Genomic DNA, 16,058 nt, shown 5'->3' with positions numbered 1-16,058 from the left:
GCCATTTGTGCAGCCAGCCTACCACTGTACAAACTAGTTTCCTGAAATAATGCTCAGGGAAAAGAGACTTCAGACTACCAGAAGGCAGTGATGATGAAGTAACAGTCCAGGCGAGGTTTACAATGGAACGATGTGCTCCGGGAGCTGTGTATAGAGAGGATAGCGTGCTGGAACCCAGAGCCCCAGGAGGGAGTGGTCCTCACAGGGCAGCTTCAGTGGGCGCCTCAGGACGGCCCTGCTTCTGGGTGGAGAAGCCCAGATGTGCCTTCTGAGCAGAGCCGCGTCAGGGCCCATGCTGTCCTGAGCACGATGGCCAGTGAGGCCCAGAGCTGAGAGAATGATGACTGCTCTCCCGTGTTAATTCACAAAACCCAACGCCTCAGGCAGTGTGGACTGAGCCTGAGATGTGTGCACCTGGGGAGCTGCAGGTAGGACAGTGGCAGGGCACCAGCCTCCCCAGCACGTGAGGCCTGGGCCAGCTGGGCTGCTCTGGGAGATGCCCCGCACCCCTGTGATGCTGGTGCCCGCTTGACTGCTTGTCTCCCCACTCCCCAGTCAGAGGCCTGCAGGACTTTGGCACCCGAGAAGGACAAGGCCACCAAGCACTGCTGCATTCACCTCCCGGATGGGACATCCTGCGTGGTGGCTGTCAAGGCGGGCTTCTCCATCAAAGACATCCTGTCTGGACTTTGTGAGCGGCATGGCATCAACGGGGCGGCCGCGGACCTCTTCCTGGTGGGCGGGGACAAGGTACTGGGCCCGCCTGACCCTCACGCTGCCCTCAGGCCACGGCCTCCCTGCTCCCTGGCCCCTAGCTTTGTGAGAGTCCTCAGGCTGCCCCGTCTTGCGCTCCTCATTTCAACAGTGCCTGGAGTGGAGGCCAGATTATCTGAACTATTTGCTGGGAGCACTTTGCATGCGGGTGCTAGGTTGGTGTGGAAAGAGTGATCGCTGTCTTTGGATGGCTGTTTCTGAAGCTGCTCTTTAGCTCTGCACAGCTATGCACCCGGGGCACACTGTTCTGCCTGTCGGGGGCGCCCCTGTGCCCACGCTGATTCTGGTCTCTCTGTTCCTCAGCCTCTGGTGCTGCACCAAGACAGTAGCATCTTGGAGTCAAGGGACCTGCGCCTAGAAAAGCGCACCTTGTTTCGGTAAGAGGAAGATCGCTGTCATTCACCTGAGGCTCCCAGAGCCAACCCCGTGTGCCCACCACCTGCTGGTCTCTGCACTTAGCAGGTAGCCTGTGGATGCTCCATACTGGGCTACGATGGGGTGTCGGTGGGGGTGGCGGGGGATGGAGGCCCACATGAGGCAGCCTCCCTGCAAGCCCGGGGGTGAGAGGGGCCCTCTCCTTCCTGCCCTGTGAACAGGGACTGCCCTGGCCTGGTGAGCACAGCCCCCTAAGATGCCAAGAGGGAGGGGCAGGAGTGCTGTCCATAGGGCAGATGCCCCACAGGTAGCCAGGCAGCTCTGCAGGACGCTGCTGTCCCGGGAGGAGGAGGCCACAGCCCTTGCTTGGCCTGACTTTTCCCACGTGGAGGAAGGCACTTTCTGATCAGCTGGGGCTGAACTGGTGCGGGGCACACCGAGGCCTTGAGGGCGGCCTGGGGCTGTGCTGTATCTGCTCATGAGACTGATCTAATGAGAGCTGACATGAGTTTGTAGTGAATTTTTTCATCCCCCACCAGGCTGGATCTTGTTCCGATTAACCGGTCAGTGGGACTCAAGGCCAAGCCCACCAAGCCTGTCACGGAAGTGCTGCGGCCCGTCGTGGCCAAGTATGGCCTGGACCTCAGTGGCCTGCTGGTGAGGCTGGTGAGTGTTGCATGGGGCCCGGGCGTCATCACCACGGGAACTGTCTGTTCCCTTTGGCAGCCTCTGTGGTGGTCACTGAAGAGGGCACACCAAGAAGCGGTGTCTTCCCCCGATTTTGTTGTCCCCCTTGGAGGAAAGGAAACAGCCTCTGCCATCCCCAGTTCTCATTCTGTTCAGTGGGAGCCATCATGGTTTATTTGTACCTTGGTCATTCCAAAAAGAATTGATATTTGAGATGTGGTTTTGCTCCAGGGAGGCCAAAATGAGAAACCAACCAACCAACCCCCGGAATATCCCCCGCTGTTGGCAAATGTGATCAGATTAGAGAGTGCGGATGGCCCTGCCCCCACGGCACCTGCTGGGCCGGGCCGGGGCATTGTGCTGATGCCCCCAGGGCATGGTCACGTGGAAATGTCCTGATTCTCACCTGCACTTTGGAGATGGAAGAACTCAGCTGGCACTTCCAGACTGCACCATTATGGTGTGAATGGGATGAAGAAAGAAAACACTGCCTGGGGTGGTGACAGCAGGCACTGGGCAGGCCATGTGAGACAGGGAGAGCTGGGCCCCGCTGAGCGTGCTCCAGAGCGTGGGGGTTTAGGGGCACAGTGTCCGCCTAGTCTTCTTTCCTTGTCAACTTTATTGGAGCAATGATTTCAAGTATTTTCAGGATTTTAATTTTCTCTGAAACTACACTCAAAATTATTCAAGGACTTTGAAGTGAACAAGAAGAACCTATTAAATTATTTACAGACACCACCTCTGAGGGTAACCGGAAACCTGTTTCCCGCACTGCAGGCTCCATCCAGGAGTCCAGAAATCTGCTGGTCAGAGGCAGACCTGGCCTGGCTCCCAGGTGTGCCCCTTTGGCCGACTCTGTGGAGATGCAAAGCAATTACTTAGCCCCTGTGTGTTGCAGTTTCCCTGACTGTAAAGTGGGGTTGGTCGTGGCAGCGTGCTCGTGGCATGGTTTGGGGCGCCAGGGTGGAAGGGCTGGCTGTGGTCAGGCTGGTTCTCTGTGAGCTGCGGCCCTTGGCTGCCGAGGGCTCCAGGCCAGGCAGGGTTTGGGCTGTGTGGGCTGTGGAGGATTTGTGTGGAATGGGTTGTTTGGGATGTGGCTTTTCCTCAGATGCTTTCTGCTGACTCTCCAGTGAATTCTGTGGCCCCCCTGTGCCCACGAATGTGGTGGAGAAGGCGGGACCTGGGGCAGCTCCTCTGCTTCCCCCCGCAAGGCCCACCGCGCCTGCCCAGCAGACTGGCCCCTTCAGGAGCTTAGAGCCTCTCCCGCCTGTCATTGGGCGGCTGTCGTTCCCTGACTGACAGAGTGTGAATGCCAAACACGTTCAGGTGTCTTTTCTTAACAGTGATTATGGCAGGTGAAGAGTCAGATTCTCTGCCAGAGGAGAACTCTGGCACAGACAAGAACTCCAGCCCCGTGGCTAGTGGCACTTCATTTCAACCTCAGATAGTGGCACTTCATTTCAACCTCAGACCTGGTCCAAAAGTTGTCTGTCTTTGCTTCCTTGTTTACAAAGGAGAACATCTGCTCTCAGTGTTCCCGTCGTAGCAGTTTCCAGGGTCAGTGTTCCCCTCGTAGCAGCATCCGAGGGTCAGTGAGTGGGTTCTTAGGGAGGCCACCATCGAGGTTGTGAGCAATGTGGAGACTTATACGGGCTTCACTTCCTATTTCCAAGTATTTTACGTGCATTTTATAGCATTAGATATATGGGTGAAGGTGCTTCCAGTGTTGACATGTCACCCTGCCCCTGGGCCTTGGAGGGGCCGGTGTGGGAGGCACTGCCCACGCAGTTCCTCAGGGCACTCCTTACCCATGTCAGGAGCCCAGCTCAGCCCCAGCACGTGTGCCTCAGTCAGGCAGGCCTCACCTTAGGGCCATCTCCTGCATGATTCCATCAACCCTAGGACAGTCGCGCAGTCTGGTGGGATCACACACATCTGTTCCCTAAAGTTCCAATCTGGGTAAATTATTCAGTGCCCATCTCTGCCCTAGAGTGGAGAGAAGGAGCCCCTGGACCTCGGAGCCCCTATATCGAGTCTGGACGGACAGCGGGTTGTCTTGGAGGAGAAGGACCCTTCCAGAGGAAAGGGTGAGTAGGGCTGGCGCAGCGGTTGGGGAGAGGGTGAGTGTGTCCAGTGCAGGGGAGGGTGCTATGGAGCTGGTGCAGGGGAGGGGGCAGGCGGGGCTGGTGCAGGGAAGAGGGTGAGTGAGGCCAGCGCAGGGGAGGGGCGGATGGGGCTTGCACAGAAGTGGGGGGTGGGTCCTGCGCAGGGTAGAGGGTGAGTGGGGCCAGCGCAGGGGGGCTGTGGGGTTGGCATAGAGGAGACAGTGAGCAGGGCTGGTGCAGGGGAGGGAGCTGTGAGGTTGGCATAGGGGAGAGGGCGAGCAGGGCCAGTGCAGGGGGGCTGTGGGGTTGGCATAGGGGAGAGGGCGAGCAGGGCCAGCGCCGGGGGGGGCTGTGGGGTTGGCATAGGGGAGAGGGCGAGCAGGGCCAGTGCGGGGAGGGGGATGTGGGGTTGGCATAGGGGAGATGGCGAGCAGGGCCAGTGCAGGGGGGGCTGTGGGGTTGGCATAGGGGAGAGGGTGAGCGGGGCCGGTGCAGAGGAGGGGGATGTGGGGTTGGCATAGGGGAGAGGGTGGGCGGGGCTGGTGCAGTGGAGGGGGATGTGGGGTTGGCATAGGGGGAGAGGGTGGGCGGGGCTGGTGCAGGGGAGGGGGATGTGGGGTTGGCATAGGGGAGAGGGTGGGCGGGGCTGGTGCAGTGGAGGGGGATGTGGGGTTGGCATAGGGGAGAGGGTGGGCGGGGCTGGTGCAGTGGAGGGGGATGTGGGGTTGGCATAGGGGAGAGGGTGGGCGGGGCTGGTGCAGGGGAGGGGATGTGGGGTTGGCATAGGGGAGAGGGTGAGCGGGGCCGGTGCAGTGGAGGGGGATGTGGGGTTGGCATAGGGGAGAGGGTGAGCGGGGCCGGTGCAGGGGAGGGGGGATGTGAGGTTGGCATAGGGGAGAGGGTGAGCGGGGCCGGTGCAGGGGAGGGGGATGTGAGGTTGGCATAGGGGAGAGGGTGGGCGGGGCCGGTGCAGGGGAGGGGATGTGAGGTTGGCATAGGGGAGAGGGTGAGCGGGGCCGGTGCAGTGGAGGGGGATGTGGGGTTGGCATAGGGGAGAGGGTGAGCGGGGCCGGTGCAGGGGAGGGGGATGTGAGGTTGGCATAGGGGAGAGGGTGAGCGGGGCCGGTGCAGGGGAGGGGGATGTGAGGTTGGCATAGGGGAGAGGGTGGGCGGGGCCGGTGCAGGGGAGGGGATGTGAGGTTGGCATAGGGGGAGAGGGTGAGCGGGGCTGGTGTGGGGGGTGCTGTGAGGTTGGCATAGGGGAGATGGCGAGCAGGGCCAGTGCGGGGGGGCTGTGGGGTTGGCATAGGGGAGAGGGCAAGCAGGGCCAGTGCAGGGGGGGCTGTGGGGTTGGCATAGAGGAGAGGGTGAGCAGGGCCGGTGCAGGGGAGGGGGATGTGAGGTTGGCATAGGGGAGAGGGTGAGCGGGGCCGGTGCAGGGGAGGGGGATGTGAGGTTGGCATAGGGGAGAGGGTGAGCGGGGCCGGTGCAGGGGAGGGGGGGATGTGAGGTTGGCATAGGGGAGAGGGTGAGCGGGGCCGGTGCAGGGGAGGGGGATGTGGGGTTGGCATAGGGGAGAGGGTGAGCGGGGCCGGTGCAGGGGAGGGGGATGTGGGGTTGGCATAGGGGAGAGGGTGGGCAGGGCCGGTGCAGGGGAGGGGGATGTGGGGTTGGCATAGGGGAGAGGGTGAGCGGGGCCGGTGCAGGGGAGGGGGATGTGGGGTTGGCATAGGGGAGAGGGTGGGCGGGGCCGGTGCAGGAGAGAGGGTGAGTGGGGCTTGCGCAGGAGAGAGGGCAGGTGGGGCCGGCCCAGGGGAGGGAGAGGCTTTTGAGTCAGTACACAAAAGGGAAATGGTCTGGGTCGCTTGGTCCCTCCTCGGTACCCTGATCTGGCGCCCTTCCCTCCGGGCACAAAACAGGAAGCCAGGGCAGTAGACAGCTGTGCTCTGCCCAGCAAAGTGGAGGCTGCAGGCTCAGTCGTTTGGGCTGGTTCTGCATTTCCTTGTGTGCAGGGAATCAGGTGGTTGACAGAGCTCTTTTCCATGTGTTCCTTGGTTATGACAGTCCTGCCCTGGGGAAGCTGGGGTCCGGCCAGCAGCCTTCAGAGATGGGCTCGTCTCCCGGCCCCCACCTCATCCTGACGCGCAGGAGCTGGCCCTCCTTAGAGCCCCGGCTGAGAACCGTGCGTGAGGAAGGTCACTCAGACCCGGGAGGGTGTCCTGTTTGTAGCTGTCCCCAGGGACAGGCAGAGGCGTGGCCTTAGCGCCTGCAGGTGCAGGTGCCATAGGGAGGTGTGTCTCTTGGGAAGAGCTTTCTCGAAACTCACCTGCAGACATTCTAGTAGAGAGCTCACTTTGTGAGGAACCACTTCAGGTGACATTGGGCTGCCCCTCTGCTTTTCAGGTTGTTGGCCCTGATGATGTCACGCAGGGCATATGTGGCTCCCTTGTCCCCACCCAGGGAGACCTGGGCCATGGGTCCCAGTCAGAAGCAAGCGCTGAGGTTATTAGCCCTGGAGCTCCAACCCTTGCTTCTCTCCCCAGCTCCTCACAGAGCAGAGACCCTTCCCCTAGCCCACACTTTGCTCTAGGGAAAGCCTCGCCCCAGACCCTGACACCCAGGCAGGTGGGGCAGGCACAGCATGTGTAACCCAGCAGGGCGGCCAGCAGCTTTGCCCCAGCTGACCCTCGGAGCCTGTTTATGTACAGGCAAGGCCTGTGGTGGAGCTTGGCGCTCAGCACTTTTGTAGGGTTGTATGTGGGGCAGGAGCGTGACTCCTCCAGTCACATCTGGTTCAGAGAAAGGGGCTTGAGACCGTTAGTGCCGGCAGAGGCCAGCCTGTGGCCCTGATATGGGGCAAAGGCTGTATTTGAAAATATGTCACAGACTGGTGCAGTGGCTCAAGCCTGAAATCCCAGCACTTTGGGAGGCTGAGTCAGGCAGATCACCTGAGGTCAGGAGTTCGAAACCAGCCTGGCCAGCATGGTGAAACCTCGTCTCTACTAAAAATACAAAAATTTTCTGGGCGTGGTGGTGCATGCCTGTAATCCCAGCTACATGGGAGGCTGAGGCAGAAGAATTGCTTGAACCCGGGAGGCGGAGGTTGCAGTGAGCCGAGATCACGCCACTGCACTCCAGCCTGGGTGACAGAGTGAGACTGTCTCAAAAAAAGAAAAGAAAGTAAAAGAAAATATGTCATAAATATAAGACTGACTTTCTAAAGAATATTTATGCCAAATAGTATATGAAATGAGCTTTTCAATTTCAACATCACTCCTTCAGCAAGTCCTAGCAAGTCCCTAGTTAGATGTACAGAGCCCCACTGTGCGCGTGGAGGATGGGTCCTCTCTCGTGTCCCGTGGGGCCTCCCCTCCGGGCTGTGCATGGTGAATAAGGGCAGCAGATGCCTTGTGGCTTCTCTACAGCTTTGCTCTCGGAGACAGTAGCAGCAGGTTGTCTACGAAACATTCAGATGGATTTGCGAGTCCCTGAAATCATAAAGCTTTCTTATGTTTAGCATCCACAGATAAACAGAAAGGTGTGCCAGTCAAACAGAACATAGCTGTAAATTCCAGCTCCAGAAACCACTCGGCTACGGTAATTCCCCGCCCTCGCCCGCCCTGGGCCCCGCCCCTCTCGCTGTGGCCCTGCCTGCTCTGCGTAGTGCCCTGGCACTTTCCTCACCGCCTGCTTATCACGTGCGTCTCCCCACGCTCCTTGGTGGGGCTCTCTGGTCCCTGCCAACGCCCAGCTCCCTCTTACCTGTCAAGGACTGGCTTTCTTCTGAGGTGGGAGTGGTTGTGCCTTAAATGCTATTCTTGTTTGTAATCTTTATCATTGCAATGGTTTTTCTGCAATGCATGTAAATTCTCTATCAATGCAATCTATTTCATGAGCCTTCTAATCTCTAACTAATGAATGATAAATTGTCGTGTATTGAAATGAAAGTAGAACTTTGACTTTCCTTCTAATGCAGGGAGAGGAAAGAACACTAGGCAAGTCTAATTCTATTAAAATAAAAGGAGAAAATGGAAAAAATGCTAGGGATCCCCGGCTTTCAAAGAGAGAAGAATCTATTGCAAAGATTGGGAAAAAAAAATATCAGAAAATTAATTTGGACGAAGCAGAGGGTATGTGAACTTTTTAAAACTTCCACGTTTTTAGTAAATGCACAGTTAGTTTCCAGTATAGTCCGTAGATCTGCTCTGAGCTGTCAGCATCTGGGTGACTGCAGTCCGTCCCTGTGGCCTGGAAGACATGTTTCTCCTTGGGGCAGTCTGTGGGCTGTTGGGATCACTTCACCGAAACCCCAGTTTTGAGACTCAGTGCCAGGCCTCCTAGGGCGTCAGGGGCAGCCGATGTGAGCAGCACTGTCTGCCCTGAGATGCCAGAGGCCCCTGCAGGCTCCGCCTCCCTCTCACCCCGGCTCCTCCCTATTGCCCCACCACTGGCTTGTGCCGGGGTCCCCAGCGTGGCTGGAGGCACAGTTAGCATTAGAGAGTCCACCCCAGGTGGAGCTGGGCGCCCAGGTTAGGGGAGGCGGAGCACCCTGGCCTGGAAGGGCCGTGGGCTTGCTGAGCTCTGTTGGCCACGGGGATCAGTGAGGAAGCTCAGCCTGCACACCCCTGGCCTCCAGGAGAGGCGACAGGCACGCTGGAAGACTGAGATGGAGAGATGAGTCCTTTCTTGAAGCTGCTTTTTCTCCAGAAGTTTATAACAAAGAGAAGCATTGAAAACAGAATCAAAACCAACAGCGGTCACTGTGACCTGAATTTTCATCCAGGGCGTACTTGCCAGTCCACTTGGCTTGTCACAGCTTTGTCACAGCTGGCTATGGAGCCCGACCTCACAGTAAAACTAAAACACACCTTCAGCCTTTGTCGGCCACCAGACACAAGTCACACGCCCTCTTTGAAGCTTGTATGTTTCTGAGAACCAGTGAAATCAGAGATTTTAGATTCCTTGTAGTTGTTCAGAACTCAGAGTGTAATTCCAGTGCTAGAGAAAGCCCAGTTTAGATGCCATCTACCTCGAATGGTGGCCTTGGGGACTGCTATACTAGAAAACCCAGCCCAGGTGAGAAAAGGAGAGTTCTGGAGGAGCCAGTGAAGAAGCTGGAGGCGCCTGCAGGCCTCCGCAGTGGGTGGGTTGTGGGGCACCTGTCCTGGCGCCTCGGGGCTGTGGAGCTTCAGCGGGGAGCATGTTGCGCCCTCTACCCTGGGCTTGGGAGGACCACCCTCTGTGCAGAGGCAGTGACCCCGAGAGGCAGGTGTGGATTTGAGGGTGCCCCTTCCCAGACCACCCGTCTCAGAGCCTTCCTCTCGTCCCCTTCCTTGGGTTCATCCTGCTCCCGACTTTGAGGACTGCAGCTGCAGCTGGGACTCGGGGTGCCTCAGATGCTGACCAACCGGAGAAGGGGGCCAGTCCTCAGAGGGCCCCAGGTGTTAAATTGAAAGCCCAGGCCATAGAGTCCCACAGTATCCCACTCAGACGGCATCAGCGCATAACCGTGTTGAGTCGAGTGTCTCGTTTGTTCAACTCACACAGCGTGGTTTTCAGGAGTACACAGCGTTTTCAGACTCCTGAAGACAGAGTGTGCTAGAAGCCCCAGGGTCTCCCTTCCGCTGTCTGTGGGAAGATAGTGTGGACGGAAAAGGGCTCTTGTTGACCCACAGCCAATAGGGCATTAGGACAGCCCAGGATGAGAGCTTTCTAGATGTTCTGCTGTGACGGGCATTAATGTGAAACTCTCTAAAACATGGTCACTCTGGGTTTTCTTCCAATAGAGTTTTTTGAGCTTATTTCCAAAGCTCAGAGCAACAGAGCAGATGACCAACGTGGGCTGCTAAGGAAGGAAGACCTGGTGTTGCCAGAGTTCCTCCGTTTACCTCCTGGTTCCACAGAACTCACCCTCCCCACTGCAGCTGCCATGGCCAAGGGCTTTAGCAAGAGAAGCGCCACAGGCAACGGCCGGGAGAGCGCCTCCCAGCCCAGCGAGCAGTGGGAGCCAGGCCAGGAGAGCAGCGACAGCCCGTCCACCAGCCCGGGCTCAGTCCCCAGCCCCCCTGGGCCTCCCGGGACGACCCCCACCGGGCAGAAGTCTCCCAGCGGGCCCTTCTGCACCCCCCAGTCTCCCGTCTCCCTCGCGCAGGAGGGCACCACGCAGATCTGGAAGAGGCAGTCTCGGGAAGTGGAGGCCGGGGGCATCCAGACGGTGGAGGATGAGCACGTGGCCGAGCTGACCCTGATGGGGGAGGGGGACATCAGCAGCCCCAACAGCACCTTGCTGCCGCCACCCTCCGGCCCCCAGGACGTGCCAGGACCTTCCAGACCAGGTACCTCCAGGTTCTGATCCCTCTACCTTGGCCCCGTCAGCGTGGTCTGCTCAGCTTCCAGTCAGAAGGACCGCGGGCCCCTGGCTACCACTGTTTGCTGGTGGTCTCTGTGGCCCCTCCTCACCTGCTGATTGGGGTCTTCCTTGGCCCTCTTGGAAAGGAGGAGCTCGTGTGGCCCCAGGCCGGTGTCTGTCAGGACGGTCCCCCTGAGGCGCTCCAGGCAGGCATCCTGGTGTCCTGAGAGGCTCTTGCAGGAACGATGCGTGGCGGTGCCCGCAGCCAGGTCTGGGAGCACCCTGGGCGAGGCCTGGGGGTTTCTGAAAATGGAGGCATTCCTTTCCAAATCTGGACAGCTACCATTTTTAGTGTTTCTGTCTCAAGACTGGAAAACAATAGCATTTGTCTTGAGTGAGGAAGTGAAGCCCTCCGTGTTCATAGCAGGAGAGGGCTCCGAGACACAGGCCCGTCCTCGGGAGAGCCTTGAGAGCGCAGCTCGGACGCACCGGCACCCCCATAGCAGGTGGTGTGGGTGCTCCGGAGCGGAGGTGACATCAGCACCCCCATAGCAGGTGGTGTGGGTGCTCCGGAGCGGAGGTGACATCAGCTCCCTGACTGCGCGTGTCACAGGCATTGCTCCAAGGAAGCAGGGGTTTCAGTGGGTGTGAAGTGAACAGGATGGCCTGGCAGGCAGCAGGGATATTTCCATGAGCCACAAATACCAGAAACTGAGGCGAGGCTCCCAGCAGCCAGCAGGGAAAGGTATTTCCAGGGGTCCGAGGGCCGTGGCCTCTGTGGCCTGCGTGGCAATCCCTTGGAGAGAGGAGCTGCTCAGGGCATGTGTCATGGAGCATGCTCAGGGGTGCGTGGACACCTCTGCTGTGGTTTGCTGCTGGGGGCGAAGGGAGAGCCTCTCCGTCCTGCCCCCGATCCGGGATGCTGACGGCAGTGAGAGGCGCGCCACAGGGTTTGGTTTTGTCAGACCTGTAGCCTGGACCTCGCCGGGGGACCAGGGTGTGCACATCTGTAGATCTGTACATACCTTGGCCTTTGGAGGCCACATGTGGTGTAGGAGGGGCTCCCTGGCCCCTTTCCCAGCCAGGACATGCCTGGATGAGAAAGCCTGAGGTGCCCAGCATTCCCACCGGTGCCACTCTGCAGCCTCCGCCCCTGGCCTGAGTCCCCTCCACCCGTCTCGGTGGACACCCGTGTGGCTCTCACCTGCATTTTGAGTCTGTTCTTCCAGGAGTAATAAATTCTGGACATCATCACTGGACTGGCTTACAACTTTTCTTTCTCATTTGAAACTTTGTTTTCACTTCAGAAAATAATAAAAGTATCTTAATCTAGGGGAAATATTACATATTTCTAGGAGATTAAGTGGATTTACCTTAATCTACTGGCTTTAAAAAATATACCATCCACTGAACAAAACTCTTGAGCGCCTGGTGTGCTCCCAACAGCACAGCCAAGCGGCGGGATGGCAGAAGGGCTGGTGGCCCTGTGGGCGGTTGCTGAGATGAGCTGGCCCGCTGGCCCTCGGGCTGCAGTCCTGCACCCACACCCCGGCCACGCAGCCCTGGGACTGTGGCTGGCTCTGTGCACAGGTGTGGCATGTGTCGGGCTGCCTGGGAGGGCCAGACAGACCCATGTTGGGGGTTAGTTCTTCTGCCTGCCAAGGGCCATTAGCACGGAGGTGGTTTATAGTGCAGGCCCAGCCGAGCACCCCAGCTGATGGTTTACAGTGCAGGGCCCAGCCTAGACGTCCCTGACACGTTTGTGGCAGGAGGGTGGGTGGTACCGGCCTTGGGAGGAGCAGGTCCCCCTGCACTCTGGTGGCTGCCCCTGACTGCCACTGGCCAGAACTGGTTCCCTGCCCTGCTGGCTCCTCAGCCCCTGGGCAGGTGGGTACCCTGGACCCTTGGCTCTTGGGCTCTGTCCTAGGAGGAGACCCAGTGGGAGAAGGAGGTCGGAGTGACGTTGGCCATAGGTCCTAGGTCTGTGTCCTCCACATGCCTGTCCCTGGCGACACAGGACAACTGCTGAGGACCTGCCCAGTCTTTCTGGCGGTGCTGGCTCTGGCCTGCTGGGGGCCTTGGGACGGAAACTGCCCTGTGCAGCTTGCTTTCTGGAACCTGCTCTAATGGGATTCTCTGTATTGGAGAGTTCGCCCGCCCATGGCGGCAAAGGAAACAGGCTGTGAACACCATGGTGGCCTGATGGAACCTCTTTCACGTCTGTGGGCCGGGGGGAGCCTGGACTGAGTGCTGAGCCGTCCATTGTCAGGGTTTAGGAGCTTGGGGGTCGTCGCAGGCCAAGCTCTCCGACGCTGACAGTTGCTGTGGGATGCTTCCTCACAATGTGGCAGCCACCCTGGACCCAGCGTCCGGGGTGAGAAACACAACAGGAGTTGCAGCCAAGCCCACAGGCTCCCACCCTTCCCGTTGCCACAGTGGGCAGCATGCCAGCTACGTGTGGGGGCTGCCAGCAATAGCCCTGAGGTAGGGGGAGTCTCCACAGAGCTGTGCTGTGCCACCCCGCCCTTCCAGCTTCAGTGCCATGCACTCTGCCACCCTGTCCTAGTCCCAGTGCCACGTGCCACACCACCCCATCCTAGCCCCAGCGCCACGTGCCATGCCACCCTGTTCTAGCCTCAGCATCATGTGGTGCTCCACCCTGCCCTTCTAGCCTCAGTATCACACACCGCACTGCCCCATCCTTCTAGCCCCAGCGCCACACGCCACGCGGCACTCCACCCCGTCTGTCTAGCCCCAGCACCACACACCGAGACCCGTCAGGCCCTGCAGGCTGGCCAGTACCTCCATGCGTGTCTGGTCCCCATTGGCATGCGGGTGGGTCTCCTTTCCCGTTGGCCACTTGCTGCCAGACCGCCCAGTCTAATGGCCCTGAGCGTTAGTGATCTGACACACACAACAGAGGCTGCAAGTGGGAGAAGTGCCAGGCCCCTCGCAAGGCTCCAGGGCACGCCGACGGGTGTGTGTGTCCACACAGTGCTTTGTGTATGAGTCCGTTCTCCTGCTGCTATGAAGAAATACCCGAGACTGGGTAATTTATGAAGAAAAGAGGTTTAATTGACTCACAGTTCCGCATGGCTAGGGAGGCCTCAGGAAACTTACAGTCGTGGCTGAAGGCCCCTCTTCACAGGGCAGCAGGAGAGAGAATGAGAGCCAGCAGGGGAAATGCCAGACGCTCATAAAACCATCAGCTCTCCTGAGACTCACTCACTATCATGAGAACAGCATGGGGGGAGCCGCCCCCAGGATCCAATTTCCCTCTACCTGGTCCCACCCTTGACGCCTGGGGATTATCACAATTCACGGTGAGATTTGGGTGGGGACACGGAGCCAAACCATGTCAGTGTGTCAGGCAGATATGCCCACATGCGTGCACGCCTGGTATGTGTTCGTGTGGCATGTGTCGGGGTGTGCACCTGCCATGTGTCTGCATGGCACGTTTTGTGCATATCTGGGTCTTGACACAGGAACCCTCCAAAATGCTCACCTTCCATTCTCATGGGCAGGGAGCAGGTGTCCCTCCAGCACTGCTGCGTCCCGCCTTTAGTCATCTTCCATCGCTGCACCGAAGCAGACCTGTGCTTTGTGCTTTCACAAAGGAGAGAGGCATTCAAAAGGTCATGTGCACCCACACCCGAGCTTCCAATGCACAGCGCTCCTTCCATACGCGCAGTCTTAAAACGGGTTCTTACGGTCGTGTTGGTAATAATCCCCGATGGTCTTCTTAACCAGATCTGCTTGGTTTCCAACAACAAGCCCGGGAGCTGGGTGGTCTCACTGCTGCCCAGCTGGCTGCAAGGCCACAATCAGGGGTCCTGGCCAGTGGCTCCTCCCAGCCCCTTTGGTAAGGCTGAGTGCGCAGCCCCATGGCCAGGCTGAGCTCCTGATGCAGACGTCCCAAGAGGACGGACTCCACCTGCCGGCAGAGAGCTGCTAGGCACCGCCTCAGGAGGGGTCCCCACATAACTGTCCTGGGACTGGAGTCCCCTGGGGCAGCTTACTGGGTGGAGGCAGGGGTTACTTAACCTGGAGGCGCCAGTGTCCCCAAGGGACACATTTGGGCCCAGTGGCTGCTCTCGGGGCGCCTGGAGCTCAGCTACCCACCAGGTGTGCGATGCTTGCCTGCTGGGGCTTCTGCAGCCTGGAAGTGAGGTCACACCCCTCACCCTGGGGGTGAAAGTACGCCCCGTGGCACGGCCACTGTGTTGTAGCTGCTGAGGCCCAGGTGAGGATGCAGCCCCGCCTGGCTCCTGCTGTCCAGAGCCACTCCTGTGAGAGAGGCCTCCTCAGCAGCTCCTGTGCCCAGCCCTCCGCAGGAACAGACGCAGCTTAGATCCCCTCCCTCTGATGTGGATTGAGAGCTCTGGCTTTCTTGGGGACACAGCCCCAGGAGCCTGCCACTGGTCTCAGGCCTGCAAAGCTGCTGAGGGCATCTGCTAGGTGCCTCTCCAGAGCCCCCTCTCCCCAGAGCACCTCCTGGCTCCTGCCCAGCTCCGTGGCTCCCCAGGGGCTTCCTGAACTGACCAGCTGGCCTGGGCCCTCCTCCACAGCCCCTAGCCCGGTTGTGACACGTGGTCCTCCTGGATCCCACCACAAGCCACCCTAGGTTGCTCCCTCTCCTTCCCTGAAGTGTCTGCCCCACCTGAAGTTCCAGCCAGGTCTTGCAGAGTGGAAGTCTCAGGCCTGCAAGTGACCATGACCTAGCCCACCCTCATGTTCCCTCCAGGACTGGCCACCTGTGCCCATCTCAGCCGGTACTGCTGGAGCTCCAGCCTGCAGCCCCTCCCTGGGGTCTGCCACATGCACTTCTGTGCCCTGAGTCATCCCTACTCCCCTATTCCCCACGCACCACACTATGCACCCTGCTGGGCGCTGTCCACTCCCTCGCCAGTGCCCAGCAAATATTTGAGGAGCTCTATCCCAGCCCCAGCCCATCACAGACACAGTCATGATCCTGGCTGGGGACCCACATGGACAGGGGGACCTTGGGGGGTCACACTCTGGAACTGGGGTTCTGAGGATACTCTCTTTCTCATGGGAGCCCATCAGCAGGAGTGCACAGGCCTCGGCAGGAGCCTGTGGGGGGCGCTGTGCTGGGAAGGCTGGGAAGGGAAGGGGCCTTAGGAGCCAGAGTGGATTGTGGGGTCCCCGCCTCTGGCTCCCCCTCGCTCCCCACTTCCTGCCATGTTCTCAGTGTGAGCCGGCTCAGCCATGCCTGGGCGTCCTTGTGCCCTGCAAGCTTCCAGGGGGTGCTGGGGAGGCTTAACAGGAGGTGACTGTGCTTGGTAGCACAGATGATTTGGAGCATGGAGGCAGAGGCTGAGCAAAGTGCCTGGGGGACGGGGTCCCTCTGGGGGCAGGAAGGGCAGTGGGATAGGTGCCAGGCCTGGGTCTCAAAGGAGAGCCTGGGAGGGCTCAGGCCACGCCCCTGCTCCCGCTGTGCCTGCTGGGGTTCCTGACTCAGCCTTGAGGACCAGGATGGGGCAGGGGCCTGACCTCTATGGCCCCAGGCCTAGGCCAGAGTGGCTGGCAGTGGCGGGCCAGAGACATTCATGGACAAGCGTCTGGGAGGCCTGGGGGTGACCGGCAGCCGGTGAGGGGCCCGCCCATGCGGAAAGAGGGGCCTTCCTGCTGCGTCTTGTGGGGTCTCCAGCAGGACCCCCTCCCGGGAAGGCTGGACGGCACAGTCAGAACCGGCAGGACCAGGCAGCTGAGGGCAGGGAGCCGTGGGGCGACAGGGAGGGGAGAGG

At 59.6% G+C, this 16,058-nt stretch overlaps 1 protein-coding gene across 5 annotated transcripts in view; it reads left to right on the top strand.

The window, feature by feature from the left end:
- The window catches only part of RGS12 (regulator of G protein signaling 12), a 164,622-nt gene that overhangs the window by 145,607 nt on the left and 2,957 nt on the right, over nt 1-16,058 (top strand). For 3 of the 5 annotated variants that reach the window (XM_050792248.1, XM_050792251.1, XM_050792250.1), the window contains 7 exons: nt 556-750; nt 1,078-1,151; nt 1,689-1,815; nt 3,827-3,923; nt 7,459-7,538; nt 7,918-8,071; nt 9,728-10,276. In XM_050792248.1, coding sequence (XP_050648205.1) covers nt 556-750; nt 1,078-1,151; nt 1,689-1,815; nt 3,827-3,923; nt 7,459-7,538; nt 7,918-8,071; nt 9,728-10,276 — 1,276 coding nt within the window. Of the gene's footprint in view, nt 1-555; nt 751-1,077; nt 1,152-1,688; nt 1,816-3,826; nt 3,924-7,458; nt 7,539-7,917; nt 8,072-9,727; nt 10,822-10,870; nt 11,545-16,058 lie in introns of those variants that run through there. The other 2 variants (XR_007725977.1, XM_050792249.1) reach the window with 2 other exon arrangements.

Source organism: Macaca thibetana, chromosome 5 (genome assembly GCF_024542745.1).
Source record: "Macaca thibetana thibetana isolate TM-01 chromosome 5, ASM2454274v1, whole genome shotgun sequence".
NCBI lineage: Eukaryota > Metazoa > Chordata > Mammalia > Primates > Cercopithecidae > Macaca > Macaca thibetana.
The sequence above is the reverse complement of the archived record's forward strand: the minus strand, read 5'-3'. Positions and strand labels throughout refer to the sequence as shown.